Source organism: Patella vulgata, chromosome 7 (assembly GCF_932274485.2).
Source record: "Patella vulgata chromosome 7, xgPatVulg1.2, whole genome shotgun sequence".
In the NCBI taxonomy this organism is placed as follows: Eukaryota; Metazoa; Mollusca; class Gastropoda; family Patellidae; genus Patella; species Patella vulgata.
The window spans coordinates 52,646,567-52,668,854 of NC_065885.2; the positions used below are offsets into that span (position 1 = coordinate 52,646,567).

The following is a 22,288-nucleotide window of genomic DNA, read 5'->3' on the forward strand; positions in this document are numbered from 1 at the left end:
GAGGGGCGCTAAATATCGCTGTGTATTATTTCTTAATTTCCTATTTTCGAGTCGATTTTGGCTTGTATAGCGTGCTGTCGCCTCCCATTTTGTCGTAACTTCTACTTTTCGACTTTCGCGTTCTGAAGGGGCGAAAAGTAGAAATTATGAATGGTAGTTATAGGCTTCCATAAGTTTCTGTGTGAAGATGTACACACAACTGATCAGCAGGTAATAACATTGGTATCGTGTGCAAAATATACTGTCGAACGCTACAGTACGTAAATAGCGATCCGTGTGCAAAAGTATGCAGTTACGCGCGATTGAGTGAAAACGTAGGTTATAGTATCTAGAGGTGGGAGTTGTTGCAGAGGGTATGTTCATGATTATATTCCTAACAAGTTTAAATTATAATTCAATGTAGTAAAATATTATTTGTGACACTGTTTCCATGTGTTATTATTAAATCTTATCCATTACACGTTGAGAAAATCGATCAAAGGTAAGCGATGTTATCAATGGGTTCGTTAGCACATGGTCAGAAATATGGTGCGCACTCGATCTTCTTTGCGGAAGGGACGGTTTATATCGTCGTTGTTAAACAGTCTAGAGGGTTGTTTTGAAGCCCATAGCTGGTTAGTCTTGTAGTTTATTTATTTAAATATAGCAGGAGGTTGGTTAATCTAAAACATTTAGGCAGTGTTATTTCTAATTAGAATAATAAAACCCAAAACATAATGTATTTTTCTTCCGCCCGCATGGTTTCTTGCGCATGCGGAGTTGGACAAAATGGCTTCCATGTGTTTACGTAAAAATGAAAATCTAAAAAAAAAAAGTACAACGCTACAATGACCCCGGTACGTAAATATTCATGTTGTACATTTTTCTCAAATCTGAGACCCAACATTCCATGTCATGTTTATGCCAATTTTCGTTGTTGACAGTAGTAACTAGTACTGAGTAGTGTCCTGATCAGACTCATGACTGGACAAGAGATGTCAGGGCAGACATTGTCCCATTAGGCAGAATCTAGGTAAAACTGGTTCTGGTTTTTAAGTAGTCTTGGTAAGCTATCTCTATAAACTTCCACTAATCTTGTAAGACTCATTATTACACTGATGTAACTTATTCATCCAGGTGCTGGTTAAGAGTACACTCATTTTTTGGTCTGGTGTACTGTTAAGATATTCAGATATTGGCCTACACATGTACGTCTTCTAATCTAATCTTATTAGGTATGACAACAAAAAATTCATTTATCCCGTATGGCTTTAATTCTGTTATTTCTGGATAGGGCTGTCCAACAGCTTTACAATGACACCAAAATGAGCTTGAGAGGCCCTGTAATTATGGAGTTAATGCCAAATTAATTGTCGCTAATTAATGCCCTTTTTGTCTGAAGAACAAAGAAGCCATCGCTGAAATAAGCACTTTTCAACATTTAGCTTATGGCAGAGAATCGTATAAATTCTTGGTATTAAAGTAGCTAAGTCTCTAACTCAATATCATCAAAAATCTTTGACATTGAAAACACAAATTATTTGTCAATTCAAATCAACATTGGTCTTGTGATCTTACAGGGAAAAGATGGGCTTCTGATATCCAATATTCAAGACAAAATAAACATTTTACCATTGGTACACAAATCGTGTACCGTAATGCGTTTCAGCACCATTTGGAACAAGGGACTCAAAGAACAGGGCTAGACAAGTCATGTCAAATGGTGACGCTATATTCTTATCTGGAGAGCATGCGCAATAAATACCATCGATGTAGACTGGAAAAACCAGACGCTAAAGATTGCCATTCACTTGAGACTTCTGGCATATTTCGCCGAACATAACTGATTAGAAATTACAGTAAAAATGGAAACGATTGAATGTAAATCAGTTTATATACATTCATATTACATTATTATATGCGTTGCGACCCATTTTTGTCAATTTCTAGATCCCAAATATTAGCGATTTAGTTCCTTTACTAAATAGGCCATTGCTTGGGTTTTTGATTTATGATTCTTTGTACATTGTTTTTTGTTCAAAACCATAACAATACCCATCAAAGAGGGAGGGAAAGAGTAAGTCACTTTAGATTTATAGAATTGTTACAAATCGTTAAAATTAGGACAGCTATGGGAGTTACCACTTAGGTAGCCCTAACTACGGTTTCTTAGATTGTCTGCATGTGCTCGCAAAGACTAATAAATGGTTCTGTAATGCAGAAAGCTGTTCTCATCTTGGGCGGGTTGAAGCAGTCTCAGTAACTGCAGTATCAATCAGTTTAGGGCAGTACATGTACCAATATTATTATTGTGTAGAATTAACAATACATGCTTATCCACAAAGAAAATTAATTTTGAGTGTGTATTGGACATAAGATATCCATATATGATTTTGTTGATTGTATATTTATCAGAGAAATAAATATGAGTGGTGGTAGAGCAGAGGCCAGTACTTGCTACAGATGTGGCAAAGAGGGTCACATTGCAAGAGTATGTCGGGATGGTGATAATCGAGGTGGTGGAGACCGGGCAGATCGTGGAGACAGGGGTGAATATCGTGGAGAAAGGGGTGGTGACCGTAGTGGATATTCTAGAAATCGTGGAAGTAATGGTATGTGGTAATCCTATGTACATGTATTTGTATCAAAATTTTTAACATTTACATTTTCTTAAAAAAAAAAATTATACGTCATTACATTGAATACAGTTGTTTTCATGCCATGAACCAGCTTTTGAATTCTGATCACCATATTAAATCTGGATTCACTTTCTCGGTTATATTTGTGGTTACTTTACCAACTGGTTGCTAATTTACCTCATCGCTATCAAAACTTGTTAATCAATAAAATAAAAAAAGAATTACATAATTTATTTTTTTTAAATATTTTAAGAGATGGCAAGGTAGCTTTCCAGCTGGTGAAGTAGCTTTTCTTATGGTATTATTCTTTTAAAATTGCACTAAGTTAGGTTGGGTATGACCCAGTTTTTTTATACGCCCACATTTTCATGTGGACGTATATTGTCGCCCCTGTCCGTCCATCCAGAATTGTTTGTGAACACTCTAGAGGTCATAATTTTTATCCAATTTCAACGAAACTTGAAACATAGGTTTATCACCCTAAGATCTTGGTTCCTTTCGATATTGGCATGTATCGGACTGTAACTTCATGGATTATGGTCCTTGATTGTACGAAAAATCACATTTTTAGCTTGTGAACACTGTAGAGGTCAAAATTTGACCATAACTGACTGACAAAATGGCCACACCGCGTAGTCAAATAGCGTAAAAATATGGTATATCAGTGTTGTGGACCCTGTAGAGGTCACAATTTTAGTCCAATTTTGATGAAACTTGAAATGCATGTTTATAACCCAAAGATCTTGGTTGCTTTTGATATTCGTGCATATCGGATCATAACTTACTGAATTATAACCCTGATTGTACAAAAAATGGCGTTTTTAGCTTGGGGTCGCTCTAGAGGTCACAATTATTATCCGATTTAAAACATTTGAATATATCACCGTTACACCATTATGATGGCTGAGTTCGAATTTCGTGGAAATCGGACCAAAACTGACAGACAAAATGGCCGCCCTTCATTCTCAAATAGTGTAAATATATGGTATATCAAGGTTGTAGATCCTCTTGAGGCCACAATTTTGATCCGATTTTGATGAAACTTGAAATACATATTTATAACCCAAAGATCTTGGTTCCTTTCGATATTCGCGCATATTGGATCGTTACTTCCTGAATTATGGCCCTTGATTGTACGAAAAGTCGCGTTTTTAGGATGTGATCCCTCTAGATGTCACAATTTTTATCCGATTTAAAAAAAACGTTTGAATATATCACTGTTAAACCCTTATGATGGTTGAGTCCGAATTTTGTACAAATCGGACCAAAACTGCCAGACAAAATGGCTGCCCCTCGTACGCAAATATTGTAAATATATGGTATATCAAGGTTTTGGACCCTCTAGAGAGAGGACACAATTTTGATCCGATTCTGATGAAACTTGAAATACATGTTAATAACCCAAAGATCTTGGTTCCTTTCAATATTCATGCATATCGGATCGTAACTTTCTGAATTATGGCCCTTGATTGTACGAAAAATCACTTCTTTTTTTGAACTTGTTCTCTGTCCATCTCTTGCAAAATGTGGGCGTATCTTGCATGGCAACCGCTTGTGTTATTTACATTATTGATTTGTCATATCATATAATGAATGATAATTATATAATATGCCTACATGTATGTACACTTGGCAAAATAACTTTTTATCATTTATGGATATATATTGCCTTGATAGCCAAGACCATAAATGGATTGGAAAGGACCATGAAAATATATGTAATTTTTGCATAATATCTAATCAGACACTTCAGATCAAGCAAATTTTAATTTTAGTTTAACTAAAATACAAATACTAATGGCAAGTGTCATTAGGCCCCAAAAAAGGGGGTTCTGTTTCCTGTAACGGATGGAAAAAAGGGTAGGGTCGATAGGTTTTTTTTTTTTTTTTTTTTTTAAATGTTACATTGTTAGATCTAGTAGATGTACCGTAGCATAATATTCTGTGCGAAAATCTTCAATTTTATGTTAGGTTGAGTCGGCGCCGAGGAACATGAAGTATGAATAGATTGGTGAATGGAATTCTTGGATAATTGTTAAAAATGTATCAGAGGCTAGATTATGATTTAAATATTCTCTTAGGGGCCAAATGGACTTTTTAATCGTTCTATGCTTTAAAAAAAAAAAATAGTGTAGGGAGGCCATTTTGTTCAAGAGAAAGAACTCGCGATGAAAACTTAAAAAATCCTATCGTGCTGTCACACGGAATAGGTCTGTAATAAATTTATTGGTCTTGTTTTAAATACTAGTCAAGCAGATCCTATCCATCTGTTTGAAATATACCTTAGCTTGTTTTTGTCAAATTGTGTGCCGTTACTTATTAGAACGAAGGTTGTGAGGATTATGGCTTTTCTGGATGTGCAGTGTTAAATCGACACGAAACCTGTTCTCTTGATTTTCATGTCAGTTAGCAATCTCGCGGAAACAGTATGACAGTTCTAAATAATCGTTCGCTGTACAGTACTCGCTTATTCAGATTGAAGAACGATGACATTTATAGCAACAAATAATAAAGCCATTTTTAGAGTATATTGAATGGTCGCTTGTTGAACAAAAAAGTTTTTTTTATTTCCCTTGACACTAAAAAAAAAATTGAATCGGCAGGTTTTGTAATGGGTCGGTCGGGTTACCAGAAACATAACATTTTTTATACGCCCACATTTTCATGTGGACGTATTATGCCGTCGCCCCTGTCCGTCCAGACGTCCATCCGTCCACAATTTGTTTGTGTACACTCTACAGGTCACAATTCTTATCCGATTTTGACGAAACTTGAAATATAGGTTTATCTCCAAAAGATCTCGGTTCCTTTCGATATTGGCATGTATCGGATCGAAACTTCATGGATTATGGCCCCTGTTTGTACGAAAAATCACGTTTTTAGCTTGTGGACACTATAGAGGTCACAATTTTTATCCGATTTTGTTGAAACTTGAAATCTAAGTTGATAATCCAAAGATCTCGGTTCCTTTCGATATTCGCGCATATCGGACCGTAACTTCCTGAATTATGGCCCCTGATTGTACCAAAAATCGTGTTTTTAGCTTGTGGACCCTATAGAGGTCATCATTTTTATCCGATTCAAAAAAACGTTCAATTATATCACCGTTACACCGTAAGGATGGCTGAGTTCGAATTTCGTGAAAATCGGCCCGAAATTGACAGACAAAATGGCCGTCTTCGTTCTCAAATAGCTTAAAAATATGGTATATCAATGTTGTGGACACTATAGAGGTCACAATTTTTATCCGATTTTGTTGAAACTTGAAATCTAAGTTGATAATCCAAAGATCTTGGTTCCTTTCGATATTCGTGCATATCGGACCGTAACTTCCTGAATTATGGCCCCTGATTGTACCAAAAATCGTGTTTTTAGCTTGTGGACCCTATAGAGGTCATAATTTTTATCCGATTTAAAAAAACGTATTATTATATCACCGTTAAACCCTAAGGGTGGCTGAGTTCGAATTTCGTGGAAATCGGCCCAAAATTGAGACAAAATGGCCGCCGTTCGTTCTCAAATAGTGTAAAAGTATGGTATATCACTATAGAGGTCACAATTTTTATCCGATTTTGTTGAAACTTGAAATGTAAGTTTATAACCCAAAGATCTTGGTTCCTTTCGATATTCGCGCATACCGGACCGTAACTTCCTGAATTATGGCCCCTGATTGTACGAAAAATCATGTTTTTAGCTTGTGGACCCTATAGAGGTTATAATTTTTATCAGATTTAAAAAAACGTATTATTATATCACCGTTACACCCTTAGGACGACTGAGTTCGAATTTGGTGAACATCGGCCCAAAATTGACAGACAAAATGGTTGCCGTTCTTTCTCAAATAGCGTAAAATATGGTATATCACGGTTGTGGAACCTATAGAGGTCACAATTTTTATCCGATTTTGTTGAAACTTGAAATGTAAGTTTATAACCCAAAGATCTCGGTTCCTTTCGATATTCACGCATATCGAATTGTAATTTCCTGAATTATGGCCATTGATGGTAGGAAAAATCACTTTCTTTTAGCTTGTTCTCTATCCATCTCTCGAAAATGTGGGCGTATCCTGCCTGGCAGCCGCTGGTTTTTTTGGCCTTAGGAACTGTTTTTGATAGAGTTGATCAACATGTCTGAATGTCACTAAATGGTAAAGTCCTTATTGTGCCACATGGATCTGAATTCCTATTTTAAGTGGATGAAAAAGATCAGATTTGGCTCAAAGGAAGGTCTTTCAAAAGTGTACTGTACAATAGGCTCATAATATTTCATTCTTATCATTCAGTAGACTCTTTATTTTCATAGATGTACCAATTTGCACATATAACCATTTCATTTCATTTAAACATTTTAAAATGAATTTGTTTACTTATTTTGAGTTTTATTTTGAGGAAGGTTTATATTTCCATTGTTCTGTTTAGCAATCTGTTTGTAACCTGCTGATCGAGAATCATGGATCATCTTGGGAGTATTTGATCATTGAAAATAGTATAAAGCTATACATTTGCAGGTACATATGTACATACATGTACTATGTATCAGTTTTCAACTTTTTCATTGTTAAGAATTTATGAATGGTAGATTACTAATGGGTTGAAAAACAAGATCAATGGTTGATGCTACAACATTAAGTGTAGAACTATTCTAGTTTTAAATTCACATCGCTTCATTCTTCATCTGCTGCCTAATTTGCTCTTGCTTCATAAATCTATGTCTGTAGCATTGTTCTCTGTTGATGTGTAATGTCACTTATGTGAAGTAGTATCTAGTAGTAGTTTTTGGATGCTAGTTTATGGGCATTTGAAAGCCGACTACTTTATCGTTGCAGACAAATGCTACAAGTGCAACCGTCCAGGTCATTATGCATCAACATGTAGACTGCCAGCTGAGAGGTGTTATAAGTGTAATGAAATGGGACATATAGCCAAAGATTGTGGCAGGGAAATAGATTCAGGTGACCTCATAGTCTCTGATCTCTTTCCTCTTTCACACCTAAACTTAATAATTAGATAAACTTTACCAGAGCTTAACTATTTCTTTATAAATAAATCCAGTAGATGAGAAGTAGGCATTTATTATTATAGAAACATAGAACATATGAAGTAAATTTTTTAAAAAGAATAACTATTAAAAACCTAATTAAAGTTTATTGATAAGGCATGTTAATTTCATACATGCCATTAGTTAATTATCTAAGCTTATCTATTTAATGCAGGGGTGTGATTATGATTGTTCTGGTCAAAAAATTCTCTATTCAAAACCGGAATACATATTTTCCATTTATTAGTAAAGAATATGGTATGGCACTGACAGAATTCTAATTTTCTTTTTTTACACTTGAATTATTTGTTTAAATTCAAGATAGTCTTGGGATACAAGTCTGCTGTATGGTAGCTTGAAAATCACTGGTGTAATGAGTTGTAAATTAGTCATGCATGTTATATTAAATAAAACAATTTCACATTATTTTAGACATATTGAACATACTGGTGAACAGTGCTTTAAATTTATGAAATTTGATCAGAGATCATACACCCAAAAACTTTTTAAAATCGTAAAATTGTAATTTTTGAAGATTGTCTCATTAAGAATTCTTGACTTTCAGGAGCTTGCTACAATTGTGGCAAGTCAGGACATGTACAGAGAGACTGCCCTGAAGAGAGTTCAAGACCATGTTATCGCTGTGGAGAAACTGGTCACATTGCTAAAGACTGTACCGAGGAAAGACGTGATGATCGAAAATGCTACAACTGTGGCGAGAGTGGACATCTATCCAGAGATTGTCCTGAAGAAAGCTCTAGAAGTGAGAGACCCGAGCGAGGTGGAGGTGGTGGTCGTAGCTGTTATAGGTACTATACTATTGTCATTACTGTAGCTAAATAATGTTAATATACTAAATATTAAATTATCAGAGGTCATGCTAGACATTAAGAAGCTTTTCCTTGATAATTCACACAGCATACAAATAAATATGGTACAAAAATTTATCCGTGTGTCCAAATGTTCAGGTTCAATTTTCTCTCAAAGAAAATTTATTTCCCCTTGGCCGTTATTCACAACTACATGTACCCAAATGATGCTCTGTGTGAAAAGCTATGTAAGGATAAACCAGCCAGTGGAAATTCAGTATCAATACAACGAGAGCCATTGTTTTGGAGTGACACTGTATCAAAACTTCATGTTATGCACTCTTACACGGACTAGTTAATCGCCTCTAGTAATGAGATTTTAATATGTATGTTTCATGTTTTGTAGATGCGGAGAAAGGGACCATATTGCCCGTGACTGCCCAAATGGTAAAGAGGTAACATGCTACAACTGCAACAAACAAGGTCATGTTGCCAGGAATTGCGATGAATAAAGTCAACTGCTCACTCCATAAGGCACAGTGCCTCTTTTCAATATATAATACACAATTAATTGGATTAAGATGCTTTTTATTATTATTATTTCTTGAACAGCTTAGGTCATGGAAACTGTCATTTTTTTTTGTCGGTATTTGATTGATGTATTTAGAAATATTGCCACCGTTTTGAAATGTTATTTAATGGTTTTGAAAGTAATTGCTTGTATTATAGTCTCTTTTTTTTTTTTAATTTTTTTTTTTAATTAATTAATTTTGGTTTGAACTTTGACCTTGAGTAGGTGGTATTGTGTGTTCTTTAAAAGAAATGTTTAATGTCTGTATATTTGATTTTTAAAATTGACTAGATATGGTAATCTTGACTTCTAGATTTTTGTCAATTCCACTACTATAAGATATGTAATTTATGGCTATGGAGTTGTTACTTGGCGTATTTTGATCTTTTATACACATTTGAACAGTGTTGCATTTTATCTATAAAATATCCTTGTGCCAACATGAGGTTGTTTTTATTTAACATAAGATGAATTTGTGTATCTATTGTTTTCAAGTCGTATACATGTGAATGAAATGCAGCATTGTTATATTTAAATAATTGTCATACAACATTTCACAGTAGCTGAAAGAGGAACCAATATTAGTTACTTTATTAGTTACATTAATTAAATCATTGATGTGTTTAGATAAGATAGCTTCCTTTCTGATATGTGTGAAGACAAGGTCAGGTCTTATTTTGTCCAGTGAAGTGATTTACATTTGTCATTTTGCTTTGATACATAAATCATGACTTATAAGGCCAATGTCCTCTTAAATGAATGTGGGGAACTTCTCCCATATCCAAATCAATACTTTGTTTTTACATGATCAAAGAGCACATGTCTTTCATATTATGAAGAGATATTTTGAATGAAATTATTTCTAAATATATATATATATATATATATCAATTATTGGACCTCTTTCAGCAGGGAGATGAAGAGTTGTGTACTATAGTTTTGACACCCCTTCATCTTGAGTGTGGCAGAAGTAGCGATAAGAGGAGTACATGTCATTCCAGTCTCATGCATTCAAGGCAGCACAGATTTATCAGGTGTTGAATTACATTTGGCTCAACCTAGGTGTGCCAGTATTTTTCAGCAGCATGTCCTAACTACAAGTTATGCATGGTTTTTTTTGCAATTTATATGGAGCATAAAAAAATTCTACCTATCACTTAGTCTCATTTAATATATGGCATAGTAAACTCTTGTTGGTTCTTAACTATTATTATTATGCTGGTGTAACTCATTGTCATAATTGTACTATATAGTTATATTCTGTCAGTCGTGTAAGATAGTTCTGGTTTCATTTTAAATTGACCTAACTAAACCTTATGTTATGTCATTATTGAATTTATATATGGTACTTGCTTTTGAATTATTCAAGTACTGTATTTTTGGTTTAGAGATTTTGAATGTTACCTTTAGATCGTGAACTTGATATCATATAAATAGTACTTGATCATATACATGTCTCTCACGTAAAATAAAAACCAAAACTCATTCATTCATCATGTTCAACTGGGCTATTCTATAATGGTTAGAAATAACTTTAATTTGTTGTAATCAATATGTTTTATGATATATATTTTCTTGAAACGCATAAATCTGTGATTTTAAATCAAATAGTTAACACGAGGAGTTGTATTTTAATTTGCAATTATTGAAATGTCTTGAGGAGGAGTTCTATGTATAAATGTGTACATAATAGGCCTTTAAACGTATCTTTACCATGAATAGATAGAAGGGAGGCGTTTCATTGTGACATACTGCCCCATGTGTTTTACATAAACACTTTATTTTTAGACTTCGTAATATGCAAACACATGTACATGGATTGGCCATGAAAAATGATTGAGGAACTTGCTATGTTAGGGTTCCAATTCACAATATACATGTAATTACAAAATGCCAAACAAGTATTTTGATATATTTTAATTATTCTGAAGGCACTTGTAGTTAACTGGACATATTCACATTGTGAAATGGAAACCTGTATTTAGATATATGGGGCATTATTTCACATTAAATATTGATCATATTTATAACCAAGCAATTTTGTCATTGTTTTATTTACGAGGAGATGTTAAATTTTTGAAGGTGATTTCTCAGGGTGCTAGAAATTTTCTTTTCAGCTGACTCTGTCTGGGTTTCTTTGGTATTAATTGGGCAGATAACTGATTTAATCCTACATTTATTCGAACATTTTCTAAATATGTGGTAATTGTTTAAGTCTGTTAACAAATGTTGTTAACTGACTGATTCTCCCAATACTATACATATTTAATCCTTCATATCAAAAAAAGAAATAACCTTCATTGATCAATTAAAATTGATACATGTCATTTGAATATCATTTTTTGGGTGGTTTACAGGGGAATATGCTAGCTACATGTATGGCTTTATACTTTGGCTTGTTGAATTGGAGTTGAACTAAACAGTCTGCAGTACATGCAGGTTTATCAATCTATATTATGATATGTAACACTTTATTTTAATTACTACAGTTGTATATCTATTAAATCAATTGTACTTTTGACCTTATCAGAAGAAAAATGACATAGTTTTTAACTGCTTTATATCAGTAAGGTCAATGGAACATAGTTGAATACATAAGAATCCACACAATATTGTATCTTCTTTACAGAACCTTCTTTGATATTTTTCAAAAATATGAATACTTCAACATTAGGTTGATTTCAAATTATACTGTAGTAAACAGTGATGCTGTCTTTAATTTAGTTTTGGTCTACATCAAAATCAAACAGATCATGCCATGTATGAATGTAGGAAAAAGGTTTTATTACAAAGATACGATATTGTGTGGATGTGACTGTGAGGAGAGAAGTCAATAGTGGGTTAATAAAGTCACTCTACCCCTATTGTAATCATAAAGGCAGCTGCTGTACAAGAGAAGAGGGGAGTTTGTATAATAAACATTTATTCAATGATAATACAGAAGTTTGTTTTATATTATTTCAATTGTTATATAGCCAGCAAATAAAATGTCTTAAATCCAGGCCCGTGGCATTGGGCAAGTAAATGTCAAAATGGTTAATGATATGCAGTTTCATCGAAAGATATCCAATGTACACAAGAAGAGAACTAGGTTGTCCGTAGATACAAGACCAACATCTGTTAAAATTGTACATTTTACAACTCAGAACTTTCAAAAATAATGAACCTTGGATGTTGAGATGAGGACAAGGTCAACGAGCCAACAGTGAGACTGATGTCCCATGCTGCAACCCCAAAATAGATGACACATGTAAATTAATTGCACGTTTATCTTTTTGAAAAGTATTGAGCAATCAAACTGATTATCTATACTTAGTTTAAGCAGAAAATTTTCACTATCCAACTTGGTCATGGTTTCCAAGTAACTGGTAGTGAAACCATACACCAAGTTCTTGTCCCAAAGCATCGACCAATAAAATTAGTTAGCTTTAGCGGAAATCATTGAACTCATTTCAGACATTCACCTAAACATTCTACCTCAATTAAAAGCCGAGTTACGTTCCAAAGTCTTGACCAATCAAATTGCTTATCGCTATTTATCCCCAAGCAGAAAATTCTCATTATCTAACTTAGTCAAGGTATTGGTTTAATTAAAGTATACAATGAATTCATCTCTGTCTTGCAGGAATTGCTAAGCGCACAGCAATACTACATTCGGTTGGTCAATGTTGGCATGTGCTGTTGTCCTTCTGTAGTATTAAAGGGTTGTAATTTAAAAGTACATGTACGACTCAAAAGTTGCTTTAACTTCTATGTTATCAAGTATTTTAAATACCTGCGGACAGTGTATGTAATGCTTTCAACATATAAAATGGAACTTTCGGTTTAATCAAAAGTATACACAGCACAGACTAAGAGAGGCAAAGTACTTCCAACCATAATAATTCTTCATGGGTACCAGAATTAACTGGATGTCAAGATGAATAAATGTGACTGGCCACATGATAGCTCTCCCACAAAAGACCAGTGTGTAGTGGTATTAATTATTCTGGTTGGAATAAGCTATCCTGTTTTGTGCATAACACCTGACACAACTTGTAGCTATGAAGGGAAAAAAATGCCAGACTTTATGAAGGTACAATGAAATGGGGATTAAGGAATTATTTCAGTTTATTCTGGTCTAAAAAGTAACTGATAAAGTTTTCATGGCTGATCATTACCAAACATAGATCGAAACACCTTCAGTACACCTTCCCATACCACCATTGCTCGATTTAAGTTAGTTGTAAAATCACCTGCAAGACAAGAACAAAATTAATTTACTACGATGGCTAAAAATCATCTATCTTGGTCTACCTGAAATAACTGTGACAAATAACTACTCTAAATTTCGACATGATTCCCCTTCAAATGACTTATTGAATATTCCATGCAAGTCCAACAAATTTACCAAATCTAGAATATGAACTGCTGCGACAGTTTCAAGTGTCAAAAAATACACTGAATTTAATTAGGCGGTTTTCCTTGCTACCAGTTTTATTTAAAGCGGAAATTGCAAATTTTTAAGTTATATTTTTAAAATTTATTAAAATAAAGCCTGAAAATAGATGGTATCCATAAACAGTCCTACCTTGTTAAAGAATAATCCTATTAATCCATAATTCATTATTGCCAGCTGAGAAATTGGCAAAAATATCATTTTCCTCTTCATTTTCAAACGCTTGAAAAAAGCTTCTCCATGGTGGAGAATAGAAAACAAGGGAGCTAATTGGGAGGTAATTGTGTTATTATTTCCTGTGTAAATGAGTTTTAAGTGTGAGAATGACACCTATGATCGTATAATTGTGAGTTGACAACCTATTGAGCAAAAGACATAGAAATAATTACGTTTTGACTTTCTTCGAAAATTTGCAATTTCCGCTTTAAGAAACATACCATATTGAGTGTGAAGAAAAGCAAATATTGCCACAGCCGTCATTAAAATCACCTTCCATATCTTTTTTATTCTCTCTCTGGACAGTGTTCGAAACAATTTTTTCAATAATGTTGATCCATAACTTATCAAATCATCTGAAACTAAAAGTGTGTTTTACTTGATTAGATTTTGTTCAGAATTCATATTAGTAATGACAGGAAATGCTGATATTTTGTAAATTTATGCAAGTTATGCAACATGAAGTCTGTGAACATTCATTTAAAAAGGCATTGTATCTTATCTATAAATATAAACTGACATCTCACTGAAAAACATACATTGACGTAGGCTTTTAAGACGTACTTCACCTTGGCAGTCACTGCTACCTGGGTAGTGACTAAACGTGATTAAGACAATCGTTTTTAGGATACAGCTGTATTCTTAAAATATCTTAATCTAAGTATTTGTGAATAGGGCCCCTAACAATAGAATGCTTGCAAATTCGGAAAGCCTCAGGATCAGTAATGTACAAAATGTTCTAGCACTGCAGGATATTAACTCATAAAAACTCCAGAATTTGTATCATCTGTATTGGTATACATCAATTGGAATTGTTTAACTATAGAGGAAAGCTTTTTAAAAAAATAAATTACTAAAATACCTCCTGTGAGTCCTGTACTGTTTACAATGCCACTATTCTCTTCATTTGGTAGATGGGATTCTGAATGATCCGTTGACACTAATTGGGTTTGTGCACTTGTTTCTATTTTTTCAGATTTCTTAAAATTATCCAACATTTCTTCCTTTTCCCGAGAAGTTAACCCACCACAATTGTTTATAACTTTTGGAATCATGTCAAATCTGTGAGTTGACATGAGTATTTTTGTAACATAGACTTCTGCTACATCCTTATACTCAGATAGTTTATAGTTTTTGGGACACTGAAGCCATATTTTAGCTAATGCATGACATTGGATGTATTCTTTAACTTTGGCATATAGAAGGAGACTGGAAAATACACATAAACATTATGAGAAGATGCTGAGAGCTATCATAAATATTACCTTGAAATGGACAAAAGTGGTTCTAAAAGCACATATTAATGTAATATGAATGTATGTAAAGTGATTCATATTCAATATTTTGAAAAACATATTGTAATTTCTAATCAATTATGTTTGGTGAAATATGTAAACAGTTCAAATTGAACGGCAGTCATTTACACCTCGTGTTGTAGGATATTTTTTTATTTGCTGATTACAAAATGACACCCGAAATCATAGGGTACACGACTTGTGTACTGATTATAAAATGTTAATTATGTCTTAAATAATGGATATTAGTATCCTATAGTTTGACGGCAAGATAACAACATCAATATTGATTGAAATTGATAAATACTGAATTCTAATTCGTGTCTTTAATTTCAAATATTATGGAGAATATCGAGTTAAAGACTTAGCAGATAGCTCCTTTAAAGGCATAATTTTTTCATAAATTAACCGTGGTGATGAGGATTTGGAAGAATACTATGACTCACCATCCTTTATGCCCAACAGACTGGCTCCGGGATTCACCCCTTATTACATATCTTTGCTTTCGTGTTGCAAAAGCTTCCGAGTCGTAGGCATATCAAAAACAATATATCCTTTTATTTTTTCTAAAAGCTTATTCAAACATATGAGTGGCTATTGTTTTCTTAACTCAAACCACAATCTGTATTGCAAAAAGGATTGAAGGAAAAAATCTCAATTTTTTCATCCAATCTGAATCTTTAGCCAACAAATTCTAAAAAGGTCTATGCTTTAAATCTCTACATTTTGCTCGAAGTCATAAATTAAAAATCTATGGAAAAATCTAAATGGCTACTCACCACATATGTATTACTTTGGGAGGACAATTTTCAACATCATCATAAACTCTACGAATAAATGGGATGACATCATTCCACTGGTTCAATTCAGCATAAGCTTGAATTGACAAAACCACAGCAGAATTAACAAGACCACATCTGGAAAAATGAAAAATATGCGAGTAAATCAAAAATTGTATTAAAGGAGTGGGAGGCCATGGACATGGCAGACATTCAAATAAGAATTAACTATATATACCTCCAAAAAGAGATGGAAAAATAACAATTGATGGAATACAGCACTTCAATGTGAGCAACTGACCTTTAAATTCCCGTCTAAAACAACTGTCAACAATTCCATGTTATAGTTTTCAAAATCCAACTAACATTTTTGGAATTCAAATATGAACACTGTCACAAAGTTTAAAGAAAAAATATGAATTTGATTTGATTGATATGAACAGGGTGATAACTCGCGACTGACAACTTCAATTTCTAAATTTTTATTATATCATGGGGCTTATAATTAATGTTGGCATATAAAAAAAATCAGATAGAACTTTACTTTATTTTTATTACCGTACCAATTAAATGATTCACAAATAAGTTTTTAAAAATTACATACAATTTCGATTCCCAGTCCCTGTTTTCAACCACTGCGTCGGTACCATCAGGGCATTTTGGCGTCGAAAATTCCTCCACATGATCTACTAACTGTTCTGAATCTTTCAAAAGTAGAGAGCTTCCTCTTACTGGTGCACCAATATCGCTGTCCCTAATTTGCTCCAACTCTACCGACGAACGTAAGGACGAATTTTGCACATCTGAAAGAATTAAACCAGTCTCTTTTCCACGATAAATTATAGTGTTACACAATTCAATACATCTTAAGAACTGTTTAGAAATCAAGAAATCGGTAGCACTCTCTATGTCAGCTCTAAAATCTGAGATTATACAATATTCGCGATTTGCCATACTAGAATTTTTATGTTTACAAAAAAATCGCCATTTTTAGGTCATGTGACTATTAATTGGAGTTGTCTCCCTTGTCAACAGAAAATAAAATAGGGTTTCGGACCACAATGTTTCCATCAAGTTCAATAATGTTAAATTCCCCATGTTTGACTAATAATAGACCCCATATTTCTTATAAAGCATATTTCCATTTTTTTTCTTCCGAAACTACTGTTCGGATTACATGACTTTATTTTGATCACACTTTTGTACTGTGCATGGTCATTAACATTTCGACTAGTGTTCGGATATTCGAACAAGAATACTATTCGAATATTCGACGGGTCTTGAAATTTGTATTCGAATAGTATTCGAATACTTTAACGTGGCTTATATTCAATTTATTATAATTTCTAATTAATTATGAAATACGTGAAATTTCTGTTGACATGTGAACAATGCACAAGATTATATTTTAGCAATTGCCAGTGGATCTTTTACGTAAACTGCCAATTTGTACAAAAGACCTCGGCCTTCCATGACATCGCAACAAGTAGACGCGGACCTCAACCATACTCCAGTCATCTGCCATCTCCGTGAGATGCTCTTTTAGTTTATCCGAGGTATGTGAACCTGGACATGATTTCACTCCCAGAGTCTTAGCCATCATCTCCCAATCTGGTGATACAAAATGAGCGTTGAACTAATGCAAGACTCATTTTGTTCATCTGATGTCCATCTGTGGCCACAGCGGCTAACTTCTGACTTGGGTGATTCCTGATTTGATGTTAGTCGGAACGCACGGCATCATAGATTTCTTCCATTCTTTTTTTGAGTGTTTTACTTGACGGTAAATTGTGAGATGGATTTAGAGCTTCTACCAATTCCCGAAATGGTCATTGTCAATAAGAGAAAGGGGCTCATAATACTTGGCTACAAACTTGATCGATTTTTAAGTGATGTATTTTGCTGTGCCGAATCTCTGTCATACTTCTTTCTGTTGCCTGAAGATCTTACTTTGTGTAGAACTTTGTAATTGGCTGAGGGAGTATCTGGAGCTACGCAGCCATATTTCAGCTTCATGTGGTTCCAAAGATTAGCCTTGATTTGATATTAGTCAAGACAGCCAACTCCATCGCGGCACTAAATGGCTACCCAAAGTAGGGAACAAGCTACTTACCGAATAACTGTCTTTGAAAAAGGTAGATCTATGTAGGGGTAGCACCCTTACAAGCTGCAGTTAGGTAATCTAAGTAAGCTTTGAATGTAAATGTGGCAAGGGAAGTCGCCTTTAATAATATTTGAGAGCAAATAGAATAAATAATGTAGATATTCGAAAATATTCGAATATGGTGATTGCTATTCGAATATTATATTCGACGAGCAAATATTCGAATATTCGTGCCGAACACTTATTTCGACAAGACACTCCACACACAGGGAAGTGTTAAATAATAAGAGTACTCAGAAAAATGTAGAAAAAACTCCGAAGATAGGCACTCAAAACACAGAATGGGAGTACTAGTATTTCCGAAACATTCCATTCTTTAGGGTCCAGATTGCCGGTATTTTACTGTAGGCCCTATACGGAAAGTGGGGTAAGATCTGTTGAACCGATGATAATAATGCTAATGGGTGTCCTCTAGTTTAGCAGCTTTCTCAGATTAGTTATTAGTGTAATAGGCCTGCAGCCAGAATTTTTAGTGTTAAGTCCTGCTACATGGTCTTCGAAGCTAAACAAACTGTACATTTTTGGAAAGCTTATGACACCAGGAACACAAATCCGAGAAAAATGTTTGCACTAACTCGATTTAGGCCTGATGAAAATCGTAAAAATTGTCAAGTAAATGCTATATTTCTACTAACAATTGTGAAGTTGATGCCTTCATCCTCGGCGAAGAATAGGGTATTGGTTAAATTTTGATTTAAACAAAAATGCAGAAAACATAATGGACAAGGAAACATACGGAATTTTGGAAATCCATTAACGGTTATCTCCCTTTATGGAAAATATCAATAAATATTTAGTTTCCCCAATAAAATAGATATGGCTAAAACTAAATAATATTGTAATGTGAGTAACAATATTGTAATGGTGAGAAATGAAATCAAATGGAGTTTAATGTCTTTCTGTTCTGCACCAACCCGTATAATGAAGGTGAGCATACGCCATGCATTATAATGAGGGCGCGTGGGGTAGGGAGGTTGCAATGTACATGTACAGTTAGTATTCCTGCTTTCCATGCAAGTGTCATCAGTGCACAGCGTCTAGTTATTCGGATGGGATATAAAACTGAGGTCCAGTGTACACCTTGGCGTGCACGTAAAGGGGCTCTTGACAGTTTGAATTCGAAATAAAGAGTAGACCGTAACGTAGCTCTTTGGGCTAAATTCCGCCTAGCAAGGGGACCACGTGGCTAAGTGGGTAAGGCGCTGGCTCGCTAGCCTGGAGGTCGGGTGTTCGATCCCTGTATTGGCCGAGAAAGTTCATCCAGATTTTCCGGCGTGGTTCCCCCTTGTCAGTGATGCAGGACGGAGGGCCTGACAAGGACAGCTGTCTAGTCCTTCGGATGAGACGAGGTCCCGTGTATATATTGGAATGCACGTAAAAGATCCCCTGGCAGTTGGAATTCGATATAAGAGTAGGCGATAGTGCCGCTCCCCGGGCAAAATTTCCCTCATAGCACACTGTATGGCGTATGCCCGTCTTCATTAGCCCAGGTTAGGAGCAGAACAGTAGGACGTTAAATCCCATTTCATTTCATTTCATTTCCCCCTAGCAAAGTGCATGGCGTATGTATATCTTCATTATCCTGGTTGATACTGAACAGTCAGACATTAATTAAACTCTATCTGATCTTTTTTCTCTTCATTACAATTGCCACTCCCTTATTTTTCTTGGAACTCTCGGATTTGCGTTCCTGGTGTTAAACTTTCCAAAAATGCATAGTTTGTTTAGCTTCGAGGACCCTGTAGCGGAATTGTGTTTCTAAGCACGCTAGAAATTTTGACTGTAGGTCTGGGTTTTTTTTCTCTGAAATGTAACAACTTAATGCTGTATCATATGAATTTATTTATTTTCTCCTCTGCTAATGTTATCTGTATTGTCTTTTTTATTCTTTGAACACAATGACCATTTTGGTGTAATTTAAAGTGTAATTTTCTATGATAAATGCATTTCTTCTGTCTTAAGCGGACATTTTTATACCATAGCAAATATGTAGGTCTTATGAGCATAACAAAACTTTAGGAAGAAGTTATACTTAACCATTTAAGGTTAGGGCAACTTTATATTGGGTCACACTGTATAATAAACAATAGCAAGGAGTGCTCGGTAGCTTCGATGAACTAGGATTAGGATTGGCTCATCAGTTGTTCAAAAGTATTGACGGGTTATCGTAATTTATAAATATAGTAGTTACGAGGCAATCTTTATTCGTAAACACCGTGGTTATCAATAACGTCGTCATATAAACTTTATATCGATTTCTGATACTACCACATGTTGTACGTGACTCTTATCTATATTTAATTGAACTTGCATCTAATGTTTATTCAGGTTAAAGTGCCTATAGCTATATTCTTTGGAACTGTAAAATATACGAAAATGGGCCTTAATACATACTGATTACATTCAAATTTAATACGCCCCGCATTTTCATGTGGACTTATTATATCGTCGCCCCTGTACGTCCCATTTTGTTTGTGGACACTCTACAGGTCACGATTTTATCCGATTTTGACGAAGCTTGAAATATAGGTTTATACCCCCAAAGATCTCGGTTTCTGTCTATATTGGCATGTATCGGACCGTAACTTCGTAATTACGTTTCTAGCTTGTAGAGGTCACAATTTGTATCCGATTTTAATGGAACTTCAAATGTAGGTTTATGTGGCAAAGATCCCGGTTCCTTTCGATATTAGCGCATATATCGGACAGCAACTTCCTGGATTATGACCGTTGATTGTAAGAAAAATCACGTTTTTAGCTTGTGGACCCTCTAGAGGTCACGAGTTCGAATTCCGTGAAAATAGGACAGAAACTGTCCGACAAAATCACCGCTCCGCTGTACGTAAATGGTGTAAAAGTATGTAATACCATGGTTGTGGACCCTCTATAGAGGTAACAATTTTTATCCGATTATGATGAAACTTAAAATACATGTATATGTTTATATCCCAAAGATCCCTGTTCCTTTCGATTTTAGCGCGTATCGGATTATATCTCGCTGGATTATGGCCCCTGATTCTACGAACAATTCGCGTTTGTACCTGCTTATGCATTCTATACGGGTTTTTTAATTCTTATTATTGTGTTAATCAGCCATTTTTAATTACTTCCGCATTGTCTTTTGGGGATATGTTTTTCTTTGTTCATTACGCATGACGCTTGAAACCGTAAAATTTCAGGGTATAACATCAATATTGATTGAAATGGACCAATACTGAATACTAATTCGTGTTTTTAATTTCGAATATTATGAATAATATTGAGTTGGCGGTTTAGCTCCTTTAAACTTGTTAAGACCTCTAAAGTCACACCTCTGGTGGTTTTATTAAAATAAGATTTTACAATGGCAGAAACAAAGCCTATTGAATATAGAAATATCAGAAATATCATCTACGTGGGCCTGCTGTATGACTTGTCTCACACAGATCAGCCTTGTGACAATGTGGAGGTGGGGGCGGGTGTACGATGTTTCATATTTCATTCTCGAAATAACCTGGTTTAGTTGACTTTAGCCGCACTCTGGCCCTCTCTTGCATTGTCCATTGAAATAAATCCATTACATTACATGCTTACATGGATTTTAGTCAAAGTACATACGTTACCACCCTCTATCTGTTTACAATTAATGTAAGCCATACCCCAAGATCAATATGCCACATCAGATCAGTGATATGACTTGTATTAATATACACACAATTTCTATATAAGACGGAAAACCAACCTTTCGTGAAGATGGTGGGCCGATTGAAAATAGGTATTTACATTTACTAATATCTGGGTCGTTCTTTGTGAAATTTACAGAAATTCATTCCACTAAACATATCTTTCTTTCTATTCTGTGTTTATTTTTTTTTAAGAGCGAGTGAATGAATTTGGGGTTGAAGAAAATTGTTGCCAGCGTTAGTTTACATCCATTATCAAAAGGATAAATCAGATTTCAAAAGATTAGTTTTACAAAACGGACGCTGAATTGATTATAAAAATCTAGAAATTATCACGACAATTGGGTCTTACTCGTCAGCGATAAGAGCGGATTTTGTCAAAAGCGCCCAAAATATTTGTAGAAAGTGACTCACAAAGAATTATATTTTAACTTCTAAAATTCTATAACCAAAATTTAAATGATTTAATAAAATAACTTGAGAAAATTATGGATAAATGAAATGTTGTCAAAATGGCGTTATATCGACAAAGAGGAACTGCTACGAACCAACAGAAAAGTATAAATTTGTGATAAATGCAATAGATATCCAAAAAACAATTCATTTCAATTAAAAATATACGAGCCCACGCCTGTCACCCTTTTTACCTATGGCAATGAGCATAATACAATCACAAACAGGGATAAAAATACTAAATAA

The 22,288-nt window shown here is 34.5% G+C and overlaps 2 protein-coding genes across 4 annotated transcripts; one reads left to right on the top strand and one right to left on the bottom strand.

Moving 5' to 3' along the window:
* Positions 1-187: 187 nt before the first annotated feature.
* LOC126828819 (CCHC-type zinc finger nucleic acid binding protein) lies at positions 188-11,971 on the top strand. 3 transcript variants are annotated; one of them, XM_050558828.1, is made up of 5 exons: positions 188-210; positions 2,395-2,591; positions 7,444-7,569; positions 8,221-8,464; positions 8,871-11,971. In XM_050558828.1, the coding sequence occupies exons 1-5, from the start codon at positions 188-190 to the stop codon at positions 8,974-8,976; spliced, it is 696 nt and encodes a 231-aa protein (XP_050414785.1). In that variant the 3' UTR covers positions 8,977-11,971. The 3 variants fall into 3 exon arrangements, with proteins under 3 accessions (XP_050414785.1, XP_050414786.1, XP_050414787.1); XM_050558829.1 differs by lacking the exon at positions 188-210 and adding an exon at positions 219-353; XM_050558830.2 differs by lacking the exon at positions 188-210 and adding an exon at positions 1,115-1,214.
* LOC126828814 (peroxisome assembly protein 26) lies at positions 11,941-16,760 on the bottom strand. Its single transcript, XM_050558823.2, has 5 exons — positions 16,368-16,760; positions 15,764-15,901; positions 14,552-14,898; positions 13,911-14,051; positions 11,941-13,270 (listed from the first exon to the last, which is right to left on the bottom strand). Exons 1-5 carry the CDS (start codon positions 16,715-16,717, stop codon positions 13,179-13,181), a joined length of 1,068 nt encoding a protein of 355 aa, XP_050414780.1. The 5' UTR covers positions 16,718-16,760; the 3' UTR covers positions 11,941-13,178.
* Between the last annotated feature and the right edge of the window lie 5,528 nt (positions 16,761-22,288).